This window comes from Balaenoptera borealis (genome assembly GCF_965194805.1).
Source record: "Balaenoptera borealis genome assembly, chromosome: 6".
Classification (NCBI taxonomy): domain Eukaryota; kingdom Metazoa; phylum Chordata; class Mammalia; order Artiodactyla; family Balaenopteridae; genus Balaenoptera; species Balaenoptera borealis.
In genome coordinates this window covers 66,236,165-66,249,501 of record NC_138863.1, presented here as the reverse complement: position 1 = coordinate 66,249,501, position 13,337 = coordinate 66,236,165, and the positions used below count along the sequence as shown (strand labels likewise).

The following is a 13,337-nucleotide window of genomic DNA, read 5'->3' as shown; positions in this document are numbered from 1 at the left end:
AACAGACTTCTAAGTTGGGTTGCAAGGTATACCTCTCTCCCCTTGATGTTGCCCTGGCATTCAAACTAGGGAAATTCCCTGACGCTATCTTCTGCCAGAAGTGGGGTCAACTTTTTCTAGCTCTAAGCTGCTGGCTTGAGAAGAGGTTCCATCGGGAAAAGGCAGAATGAGACCACATGGCAGGAGGAGGGATGCTGCAGAGCTTTGGGTGTAAAGAATTGCATAGACAGTCAAGAGATTCCGATTAGTACACATCTCTGGGGACATCTCTTGTTCTGGGCCAATTCCAAGGCATCTAATTCTTTTTTCTTTTTTTTCCTGTGAGCTCTCTAAATGGTCTCACCTACTTCCTTGCCTATCTTTTTTTTTTAGTAACCTGTGGATTCAGGCCAAGATTTTCCTCCTTTTCTGGCTCACTGAGGGATGGAAAGCTTTCTCACAGGTTCTTTACCTGACTCTGAAGTTAGTGTGCAATATTTTTAAAAATGTTTTCTCTCCCAATCTCATTCTGTCTTACCCCTTATATGCGGGATAATCATCCTAAAGAACAACTTGTGGACTTGTGCCTCCTGTGGCCCACCAAGCGTTAATATCCAGCCCTCATCTAATTGCACAGGGGTCTTGAAGCCAGGGATCACAAACCAAAACCCCCCACAGAGGCTAGGCAGTGTGAGAGACCTGCCAATTTTGGGCATGCAAATCAGTGATGCCAGATCTGATACTGTATGAGAAATCCTAAATATGCAAAATTATACATGTGTGTGTGCAATCTTCTGCTTTATAAATCTCAGACACTAATTCAGAATTGTAAACAATATTGCATGAGGCAAACAAAAATGTGTCTGGGGGCTCAAGGCATTATAGTTTTTTTCTCTTTGCTTTAAGTTCATGCAAAAGAGAAAAATTTGTACCCAGAAAAGAGTCTGTAAAATTGCTTGTCCCTAGGCTTTAGCTGGGTAGAACAGTTGCAGTGGGGCCAGTGCTGGAGAGTTCCCAGCTGGGCTCCTATCAGCCAGGGTTACAGATGCTTCTGCCTCTATCTCAGACAGAGAGAAAAAATTATGACCACAGGGTGAAATGATAAAATCTGGGGGTCAAATATTTCTCATCCCTGTTATCTTCAGTCCATAGCATGGGTGTGGTACACTATTATATGCTCAGCTAATTTTTCATTGACAGAAAAGGACTAATTGGCCCAGTTTTATTGCAGCCTTTTCTGTGTGAGAACTTTGGGCAAACTCTTCCATGTCAATTTCTACATCTGAATGAAGATTATAATAATACTAACCTCAGGGTTGTTTAAAGAATGAAATGAAACAAAATGAAATAAAACATGTGAATCCCCTTAATGAATTCAAAGTGCCATATACACTCAAGGATTAAAGGATTAAAAATGTGTGTCTCTCTGGTTCTCAAATATATACACATACAAACACTTGTGTACTTGAAAGCAATGCCAATTCTCACATTGGAACTTTGCCGCTCATTTTCCTTCCTCCCAAATTTCATATTCAGAAAACAATGCCATCCATTTGTTCCCATCTGTTAAGCATTACACCTCCAAAATAGATTCTGATCCCATCCATTATTGTCTTCATTGTCAAAAATCTAGACCAAGCCTCCATAAAGACTCCCAGTTTGATCTTTAAAAATGTGAAGCGGGGACTTTCCTGGTGGTGTAGTGGTTAAGAATCTGCCTGCCAACGCAGGGGACACGGGTTCGAGCCCTAGCCCGGGAAGATCCCACATGCCGTGGAGCAACTAATCCCGTGCGCGCCAGCTACTGAGCCCGCGTGCCACAACTACTGAAGCCCACGCACCTAGAGCCCGTGCTCCGCAACAAGAGAAGCCACCACAATAAGAAGTCCATGCACCGCAATGAAGAGTAGCCCCCGCTCGCTGCAACTAGAGAAAGCCCGGGTGCAGCAACGAAGACCCAACACAGCCAAAAATAAATAAATTTATTAAAAAAGAAAAAATGTGAAGTGGACATTGTCACTTCTCTACCCAAAGTCTTCGGAGAATTCATTTTGCCCTTAAACTTCGAACTCTTTAAGATGTCGTAAAAGGTGCCTTGATCTAGCCCCAGGCCCACCTCCCCAATCACATCTTACTCGCCTTTTACTTATTACAGTCCTGCTATATTACATGTCTTCTTATGGGCTATTCCCTTTCCCTGGAAGTCTTCTCTCCCTTCTTTCTACCTTTGAGATCCCAATATAAATGCCATTTCTTTACAGAGGCATACAACTTAAGTTTCCTGAATCTGTCCTCTTTGAAAAAAAGGTGCTTATCACCCTATTAGAATCTGGTGGGAAATGTACTTCTCTAATTATTTTAGAAGCTGATCCAGACCCCCTGAGTCTCAAAGATTTTAGTTTTTATAAAGGCAGGGGATGCCCCTGATTGAGCAGAAGTAGTAAAGCAATAAGTCAGGTTTGGGAAATATTGCCAGCCTAAGAGATGAGGAGTACAGCTGGCAAAGTGGCATAAGTGGAGGGGCAGGAAAAGCAGTGACAGGCTTATTTAGAGTCTATCAATCACTGACTTCTCTTCTCCACTGGTATCATTAGTGTGACAACTGCAAACCCAGAGTAGCATGGTGATGAGCCACGGAAGCTGATGGATCTGTTACTTAATAGCTTTATGATCTTAGGAAAATTAACTTTATCTCAGTTTCATCATTTTATTTTATTTTATTTTTTTAGTCATCAATTTTATACACATCAGTGTATACACGTCAATCCCAATCGCCCAATTCATCACACCACCTTCCCCACCCCCCTGTGGCTTTCCTCCCTTGGCAGCCATACGTTTGTTCTCTACATCTGTGTCTCAATTTCTGCCCTGTAAACCGGTTCATCTGTACCATTTTTCTACGTTCCACATACATGCATTAATATACGATATTTGTTTTTCTCTTTCTGACTTCCTTCACTCTGTATGACAGTCTCTAGATCCATCCACGTCTCAACAAATGACCCAGTTTCGTTCCTTTTTATGGCTGAGTAATATTGCATTGTAGATATGTACCACATCTTCTTTCATCATTTTAAAACAAAGATAAGAATTATCTTGGAAGGACATGTCAGTTAATTAAGAACTGTAAATTTCCTAATGCACAGTGCATAGGGCAGAGCTACTGTTTTTGCTTGCCTAGCACACCTTCTTCAAAGTCTCCATCTCTTCCTTTTAGAGAAAACCTCTGCCTCATTGTCTGGCCATGTGGCTTGGATGGAGCTGACCCACCCCTTGGCAACACTGGTCAACATATGATGCTGATCTGGCCAATGAGAGCATCACAAACCCTTGGTTACAGTGATTGGTTCAGAAGCGGCCATGTGACCTAATTAGACTGAATTTCAGGACTTTTGCAAGAAATTTTGAAGAAAAAGAGAGCTCTTTTTCTTGGGGTTACTAGGCTGTAGGATGTTAGTTTCATGCTACTGGTGGCTATTTCTATCATCTTGTGGGAAGAGCCAGCCTGTGAATGCAGCCAGCATAGGTGAAAGTAGAACCAAAAATGGAAAAGGACTGTGTCCTGATGATGTTGTTTTAGGTACTGGATCCTTTGATATTAAGACCAGATTTACCCCACACATACATTTACTTGTTTGTTGCTTAGTTTGTTTTCAAAAACTAGTTTCTGTTGGTTTTTGGTCACTTTCACTTGAAGGGAAACTTATTAATATGGCAGGTACTTAATAAATGCAGTCATTATTTTACTACCATCCTCATCACTTTGGGATTGTTTCTGAGGCAGAGAAGGGGAGGTGACAAAGAAGAAAGGAACATAAGGAAGAAATAATGAATGGGTAAGAGAAAGATTTGGAAGTAAACTGTAGTGCCTTGCAAGTAAGGGAGAGCCTGGGTGACTGGTAATTCTAGAAGAGCTAATGATATACAAAGAAAAATCATGAATATGACAATTCATGGAATCCTGAGCTTTTACCATCTACTTTTATGATTTTCTTTTAAACTCCTTTTCCAAGAAAAACTCCCTAATCCCAATTAAAAACAAAACAAACAACTCTCCCTACCCCATGTAACAATTAAAAACTCCTGTGGAATGACAAACCAGGCATGAATTTAAAATCACAAGTTCCTGTATGATTCTTCATGCAGCCCCAGTAAAGAGGGAGCATGCATCTCTTTAGAAGAGCTGATAAAAAGGGAGAATAAATTGTCTTTAAACGTCGAAGAGACAATCAAGGAAAGAGCACATTTTTAAATGGATACATTTCTACATTCCATAATTAACAAACATGCATTTTCACTACAGATCTAACATACCTCATTCTATTTCCAGTACCCTGTCACACTGTCAAAAGGATATTTTCTTCCATGGTACTAATGAGTCATCTGTAATTTTAAGAGAACATGAGAAGGAAGAAGTTTTCTGCAATAAAGAGTGGGTGAAGAATTTGAATGTATAGCCAAATGGTGCAAAATCAACCAAAGCTATGAAAGGAAACTGTGAAAAAAAAAATCCCATGAGGAAATAAAGGTGTGTTCACAAGCTAAAATGTGCCTTGTCACACTGCTAAAGTAAATAAACAAACAAAGGAACCCAACCTGGAATCATGTTCTGAAGATCACGGGACTAGAGCTAACATCGTATGGAAAATTCTGTGACTCTCCTCTGATAGCACTGTTATTTTACTCCTTAGTTCTTACCTCAGACTCCTGAAGGCTTAAAACATCTGAGGGTCTGGAAGTGCTTCTATGAACCACGAGTGTTCACGAGATGGTTGCTACTATTTCTCGAGTTACTACCACAATATCACTGACCATGGATTAAATTATTTTAACAATTTCAACAGAAAATTTGAACATTATATAATTTGTACATTTTAAGCTAGGGCAAAGAAGATAAAAATATGTGGGCATGTGCCATCTGAAAATATACCATCAGCAGTGACATTTTCATAAGCTCACTGACATTGTCTTCGCAGAAGATCACAGAGAGCTTCACTGGGGTTGGCATCCTTTCTATTCCTTACATGTAGATTCGTTATATATATGCACCACTGTACTTTAACCTAAAACTTAACATAGATTCTGCAACCATTTTTTGTAATAAGCTTGCTTTGTTTATTCTATATATTTTTAAGAAAGAAACCAGAGACTTGGTATATACATACAAAGGACATATTAAGTATTGTGCTTGAGTTAAGCCTTAGGGGAGTCACTAGTCTGATTAATATTTGCATATTACAACCCACTCAGGCAATAAAATGCACATCCCCAATATCAGTGATGGTGGGAAATTTCATCCTAAGAAGCATTTTCCCCAGTGACATTTCCATCATTAGACCCTTTATCTATGCTGGGAGTACTGTGCATGTGTACTGCCATCCTCAGATACTCAAGTCACTAAAGTGAAATTGGTCATCAAGTAGCAAAAGAAATATTCATTATTTTTAAAAGGTTATTATTTTTCTAAGGATTCCAGCTTCAATCAGAGGAAGCTAATTCAGAATTTAAGACTATTCCTCCATACTGAAATAATCCAATTATGAAGGAAAATTTAAGACTAGAAAGAGTGTACACACAACCATAGAAAGTTATAAAACATGAAAATGCAAAAGAAGGAAATTTCCAACACATAGCTCAATCATGTCCTAAGCATGCCATGTTAGTTTTTAAGGATTTCAGTCCTGCAAAAAGTTTCACTTGTATTTCTGTTGAATGACTTACATTTGGAGACTTGCTGGATGTCAGCTCAATGTGAAAGCAATGGATGTGCCTCACTTTGGGGAAACCTCCTTCCTGATAACAATATTTCTCTTATCAGGTTGTGCTACTTTCACTCTGTGATTTGTTCCAAAATACCAAAATATTTTTCCTTCCTCACACAATGTGCATTTGAAGATAAGGACAGAAGATGCTAAAGGCAAGTTTGAATGTGAAGCTAACAAAGTTTATAAGGGTTACTTCAGCACAAGAATCTGAATAGTCATTCCTTCAGGATTGGTCTTTTACCCTCAGTTTTAAGACCTTTCTTTTAACTATTTGGATGGGTTTGCATCATTTTGTTTTCCATCTGCCTTTATATCCTTTGTTATATCTCATTCATTATAAACCAATTGTGGACGGCTTTGTTTGGGAACATTCCCTCTAGATGACAACTTTTATCAGTCTAAAAACTCTTTAATTTAAAGGAAAAGATTAATTGGATGATCTCGTTTCTACTTGAAGAATAGCTGCCCTTGTCAACACGCATCAGTTTGGTCTTTCTCAATGTATGCATTTATTGTTTTATAGATAAGGACACAGCACAGGAGATGGGATGCTAGACTTCAGCCCTGTTTGATGAAGTGGTAGACTCTGGGTGGCTTTAATAATTTTTAGATGGTGATTACTACTGGAGAGGTGGGGGCTGGATATCTGGGGGCAGTAAAATGCCTGCTGAGCATGGAGCCCACTAACCCACTGTAATAGCAGCTCTAAATAGATTGGCTATGTCCAATGGCTATAAATAAAGTAACATACTTTAGTGTTAATGAATTTCTGCCTAGAACACATCAGAGTCATTATTCAATAATAGAGTAATTTTAAATAAGTTAAAACGTATGAATAGTTGGATTATCCACATTTTTACTTTTTTTATACAAATAAACCCCTCGTAGTCTGCTTAATTTGGGTTTTAGCTTTTCAGATATCATATTAAATTAATTTCCAAAGGAGTGATTTAATGATAAAATTCAATTTTTCTCATAACTTAAATGGAAGTTATAAAACAGATAATGGCTTACCTACTAAGATTTAATAATACAATGTTAATAAGCAAAGTTAAATAAAAGATAATGAATCTATGGAAAATTATTAATCTCTTCCTTCACAGTAAAATGGTCAAATCAGTTTTTAAAAAGGAAAAGTGTGTTACACTTAAGCTGGCTATATCCTGAAAAGTTTTTTAAAAAAATCTGAACATAATGAGGTTTTTACCTCTGAAAGTTGTAGTAGTCAATGAGAATGTATTTACAAAACTGTCTCGAATCCAAATACTAAAATTCCAAACTTATGCACTTGATAAAAACTAACACGATAACTGTGCCAGCAACCAAAAACATCCCTAAACGTTTTGGGGGTATTTTTAAGGCCCATGTTTAACTAAAAGATTTCATTTGCTTAATTACAATCTTTGTGCTGTACCTTTCCACCGAGTTCACAAACATATTGTTCTAGGTGAAAAGGATAATAAAATATTGCAAATTAACTAGTCATAAATTTAATCTAAAATCAATACAGTAATCTTTTTTGATTTTATCTTTTTCTACACTTTTCTTCTTGGTTTGGTGAAATCATGGTCATAATGAAAGGCTGGGTGCTTACTATTTTCATTTCAAGCATGGATATTCAAATATCATTTATATGCTCTTCAGAATACTACACTTTTGGTCATCCTTACCAATATCAATATATTTCCACCAAAAGATTAAATAAATTTTTAAACTATAGTTTGTATAGGAATGTTTTTTCCCAATGAAAAAAAGTTTATTCAGGAAGTTAACTGATATATTATATATAACATAGTATTTATATATAATATAGAAACTGAAAACGCTTGTGGCATCAAATTTCGTTCCATGAGAAATGAATACCAATATTTTTGAGGTCTTTATAATTTGTGATAATTTCAAGATTTTCAAGTACAGAAAACCCATAAACTGTAAATACAATCTCTGGGGAGAAGTTTTTAATTTGTTAAGTTAGCTGCCTACAACATACATTTATTTTTAGGTATCTATCGTGGTGCATTTGGGACAGCTCCATCTGTTATGATATAATCAACTTATTTGTCATGTATATGCATAAAACATATGCAAATGTGTTTTATTTCCTAAACAGAAGGATACTTAGGCTTTGTGCTAACTTAGCATGTGTTGGTGCTATAACAGTCCAAGGTATACTGTAAGGCAATTAGCAGCAAAATATGCCAGATAAAACACACTCACTTTTTTATTGATATAGTACGGGTCCAGGTCCTCCAGCGGCTCTGACACCATCCCTGGAGGGATGTCTCCATAAATAAAAGGAAGGTTCTTTCCAGCTTCCAAGTCACTATTTGGCTTTGGGCCATGTTCGTGATCATCTTTCTTGTCTGGTTTGGGATTCTTAGCCTTTTCTTCTGCAATGCGTCTTTCAATAGCTGCAAGAGATTCTCTGGTGAAGAAGCTGAAGCTGTCAGGTCCTGGTGGTACAAGCACTGTTTGCTCCATCTTGTCATCCTGCACATTTTAATCACCATTTACTCTGCATATGAAAGTCCTAAAAAAAAAATACAGATATTTTAAGGAGATTAAGAGATCTTAATATCTACAAACTCCTGTCATGAAATAAGAGCTAGAGGATTGAAATGTTCGTTTCCAATTAAATCCAAATGGAATTACTAAATATAAATTCTTTTTTTGTAGTAAGAACATTTAACTTGAGATCCTTAACATGACACTTTTAACAAATTTTTAAGTATGCAAGACAGTATTGTCAACTATAGGCACGAAGTCGTACAGCAGCTCTCTAGAATTTATTCATCTTACATAACTGAAACTTTATGCCCAATAAATAGCAACTCTCCATTTCCCCCTTCCCCAGCTTCTGGCAAACACCATTCTACTTTCTGCCTCTATGAGTTTGGCTTAACAAACATGTTTTCTATCTCGGGTTTGTTAAATGTCCCATGTTTATTAATTCTTGTGCTTTGCCGAGACAGGAACTGTGCCATAACTTAAGAAAGTAGTTCAAGTATAGCCTTAATTAAAGTACATTAGCTAAATACCACCCTGTCCCAAATGGGCTGTTCACTCTGTGAGCCACCCAGAAGATGAGGATGTAGCCCCACAGAGACCATGGTTAGCTCATCAACAGGCTGAAGTGGAAAGGGAGTTGTCTCTGAGAGGATATAAAATCCAACCCTCTAATCCGCACAAATGGCTCCTGGCCAAGCCGGTCAGAACAGTTTGCTGCAGCCAGACTTAATGACCAGTCAAACAGCCACTGCTGTCCTGATTGAGCCTTCATCTATTCTGAGATACAGACAACTGGAACTGTGACCTGTCACATCATCAGCCATGCTAGGGTTGGCTTACTTAAACGCGTACAGAAAGAGACGGTCCAAGGTTAGACAGATGCCATTTAGATGACTAAGAATGAGAGAAAGGCGAGGCTGGGAAGAAATTACTAGATTGGGCTGCAGGTGGGAGAAGATAGCTGTAGGTGCAGGAGATAGCAGGATTCTCTTATTTCAGGAAAATAAAATAATCGGAAAGAAGACAGTTCCGTAAGTTAAATAGGAACTGAGGTTTTCCTTCACTAAAGCAATAATGATATTCTTGCTGATTCTATAGTCCTATAGTGAGAAACATATGAGGACCCGAGGCAAAACACTCGACTCTGTGTAGCAGTCAGACTTGATCTGATGCCCGAGGCCAAATCCCAAATGTATTGTTTTAAGGCATATTTAATATCAGCTCAAATTTCACAGATATTACTGAGCCAAAACTTCTCAGAGCCTAAGCTATCATTTGGCCACACGTTTTATTTGGACACTGCATTAACTCATTAAAGTCAGCAAGCTGGGACTTCCCTGGTGGCGCAGTGGTTAAGAATCCGCCTGCCAATGCAGGGGACACAGGTTCGATGCCTGGTCCGGGAAGATCCCACGTGCTGTGGAGCAACTAAGCCTGCATGCCACAATTACTGAGCCTGTGCGCCTAGAGGCCGTGCTCTGCAACAAGAGAAGCCACTGCAGTGAGAAGCCACTGCAATGAGAAGCCCGAGCACCGCAACAAAGAGTAGTCCCCACTCACCACAACTAGAGAAAGCTGCACAGCAACGAAGACCCAAAGCAGCCAAAAAATAATAATAATAATAATAAAGTCAGCAAGCTATGATACAGTTAATTGCAGCTTTGGTGTATATGAACTGCAATAATAAAACTGCTGCCATAACTATCTTTTGAGAGGTCTTATAGGTATCTCAAATTTCAATGAAGGAGATTCCCATTGCTGTGAGGTTTATGACCATATTTTTTAGGGGGTGACCAGAAACAAGGAGGTATGGAAGTCTAAATTTGTATTCTCCATCCATTAAGTGAACTAATAAAACTTTCAGAGTTTCTTACAATCTACCTGCAATTCGGCTTAGGGCCTAGAAGAATAGAAAAATTAAACCAGTAAATTTAAGTCAATGGAAAAAGAATATTTTGCCTTAAAATTTTACTGCTCCCATAAGGCATCAGAAAAATACTGGCATTTATTTATTTGGAAGTAAAAGTTTAGGGATAACAAGCATGGTGCATTTTCTAAGGGAAGTTTTATAACATCAATGTATGTATGTTTTTATTTTTAACTAATTAGTTTTTTGATAAAAAGCATGTGTAAATGATATAAATTCAAAACATTAAAAAAAAAGCAGTGTAAATTTTCCCTTCCATGTTGTTCTCCAACAATCAATTCTTGGTCCCAGCGGTAACCACTGTTATCTGTCTACATATATTTTTCCAGATATGTAATAGGTATGTGCTAATCACATGGGTGTATGTATACTCACACATTTTCTGTTTAAAAACACATATATAGGGCTTCCCTGGTGGCGCAGTGGTTAAGAATCCACCTGCCAATGCAGGCAACATGGGTTAGAGCCCTGGTCTGGGAAGATCCCACATGCCGCGGAGCAACTAGGCCCGTGAGCCACAACTACTGAGCCTGCGCGTCTGGAGCCTGTGCTCCACAACAAGAGAGGCCACGACAGTGAGGCCCGCGCACCGCGATGAAGAGTGGTCCCCGCTCGCCGCAACTAGAGAAAGCCCTCGCACAGATACGAAGACCCAACACAGCCAAAAATAAATAAAGAAAGAAAGAAAGAAGCTTTAAAAAACAAAAACAAAAACAAAAAAGCACATACATAGAATATCTTGCAATACAAACTTTTCTGCACCCTGCATTTTTCACTTAAAATATATATTAGAGTTCATTCCTTATCAGTTTTCATAGATTCAACTCTTTTTATCAGCTGCATGGTTTTCCATTTTTTGTACATACTATAATTTATTGAATCAATTACCTAGTTATGGGTATTCAGGTTGTTTTCAGTCTTTTGTTATTATAAATAGAGCTGCAATTAATATATTTTAAACACATACTTTCACATATATGTGAATATATTTACGTTATCAATTTCTAAAGTTGGAATTTGTGCAAAAAGTGAATCTTTAATTTTGATATTATCACAAAATAACTCTCTCTGAAGGTTGAACCAATTGATTCTCCTGACAACAATGTAACACAGTGCCTGCTCATCTCCATTCTCACCACATAATGTGTTATCATACTTTCAATACGTTCAACCTGACTGAGGCAAAAATGAGGTCATATAATTGTTTTAATTTGCATTTGTCTTAAAATGAGAAAAGTTGAACTTATATGGGCATATGTTTAAGAGCTATATTTTCTTTTCTGTGACTGCCTAGTTAAATAACGGTCCATGTTTTCATTTTCATTTTCTTTTCCTTTTTAATCTATAGCACCTTTTAAATACAACATGAACCATTTAATTTTGGGATATGGGGGCTTTTAAAAAACATACAGTGTATGTATTTTGACTTTATGGTGTTTTATGCTACAGATTAAAAACATTTTAATTAAAAAATGTTTAATGTTATGTGATGATCAAACTCTAATTCTTCTTTGGTTTCTAGATTTTGTGTCATGCTCAGGAAAGCATCCATGTCCCTGGAAGTGTGGAGGGACATATCACATATCATGTTTTCTTCTTGAATTTTTGTCATTTTTATGGCTTAGTTTTATAAATTTAAATCTTTGATCTATTTGGAATTTGTTTTCTATCTGGAGTGAGGTAGAGATGCATTTTTTCTAGTTGTCCAAACATTAATTACTGAATAAGCTAACTTCTCCACTAATGCACTATATATATATATATATATATATATATATATATATATATATATAAAACCCCCAAAATCAACAACAAACTTTACAAACCCTAGATATATTTTCATTAAAGTTAAGAAAAAAATCAACACTATACAAACAAATCCAATTAGATATGAGAAACAATTATACTATTTAATAAGGATGAAGGAAGTAAAATACAGTTATTTGCATATTATATGATTGTATGCCTAGAAAACTCAATAGAAACATATGAAAAATTCCTAAAAGTGGTGAAAGAATTGAGGTGTTTGAGTTCAAAGGTAACAAAAAACTCAATAGATTTTCTTTATAGGAAAAACACAAGTTTAAAAATACAATAGAAGAAACTAGAAGCTTTCCCACTCAGATTAGAAACATGGCAAGGATGTACCCTCTCACCACTTTTCAACATCATACTGGAAGTCCTAGTTAATGCAATAAGCCAAGAAAAGGAAGTAAAAGGTATACAGATTGAGAAGAAAGAAATAAAAATGTCTTTGTTTGCTGATCACACAATTGTCTATATAGAAAAATCCAAAAGAATTAACAAAAGAACTCCTAGAACTAATAAGCAATTATAGCAAGGTTGCAGGATAGAAGGTTAATATACAAAAGTCAATCACTTTCCTATATACCAGCAATGAACAAGTGGAATTAGAAATTAAAAACACAAAACCATTCAGATTAGCACTCCCCTCAAAGAAATACTTAGGTATAAATTTAACAGATTACGTTCAAGGTCTAGATGAGGAAAAATATAAAACTGGTCAAAGAAATCACAGTACTAACTAGATAAATGGAGATATTCCTGTTCATGAGTAGAAAGATTCAATATTATAAAGATGTCAATTCTTCCCAAATTGATCTCTATTTGTCCATTGATCTACTGATCAATGAAATCTCAGTCAAATTATTTTGTGGATACTGACAAACTGATTCGCAAATTTATATGGAGAAGCAAAAGACCCAAAATAGACAATAAAATAGTGAAGGAGAACAAAAATGTTGGATAATTGACAGTATCTGACTTCAAGAAGCTACAGCTTCACATCAAGAAAGTGTGGTATTGGTTAAAGACTAGATAAATAGATCAACAGAACAGAACAGAAAGCCCAGAAATAGACCAACATGAATACAGTCAACTGATCTTTGATAAAGGAGCAAAGGCAATACAATGGAGAAAAGATAATTATTTCCAACAAATGGTGCTGGAACAATTGGACATCCACATGCAAAAAAAAAAAAAAAAGAATCTAGACACAGACCATATACCCTTCACAAAAATTAACCTAAAATGGATCACAGACCTAAATGTAAAATGCAAAACTATACAATGCCTAGCAGATAACATAGAAGAAAAAGTAGATAATCTTGGGCAAGGTAATGACTTTTTAAATAAAC

At 36.8% G+C, this 13,337-nt stretch overlaps 1 protein-coding gene across 1 annotated transcript in view; it reads right to left on the bottom strand.

Annotated features, from left to right (window-relative positions):
- The window catches only part of LOC309630280 (sodium channel protein type 1 subunit alpha-like), a 95,720-nt gene that overhangs the window by 5,835 nt on the left and 76,548 nt on the right, over positions 1-13,337 (bottom strand). The window contains exon 2 of the mRNA XM_082395380.1: positions 7,962-8,274. Coding sequence (XP_082251506.1) covers positions 7,962-8,225 — 264 coding nt within the window. The 5' untranslated portion in view covers positions 8,226-8,274. The remainder of the gene's footprint in view (positions 1-7,961; positions 8,275-13,337) is intronic.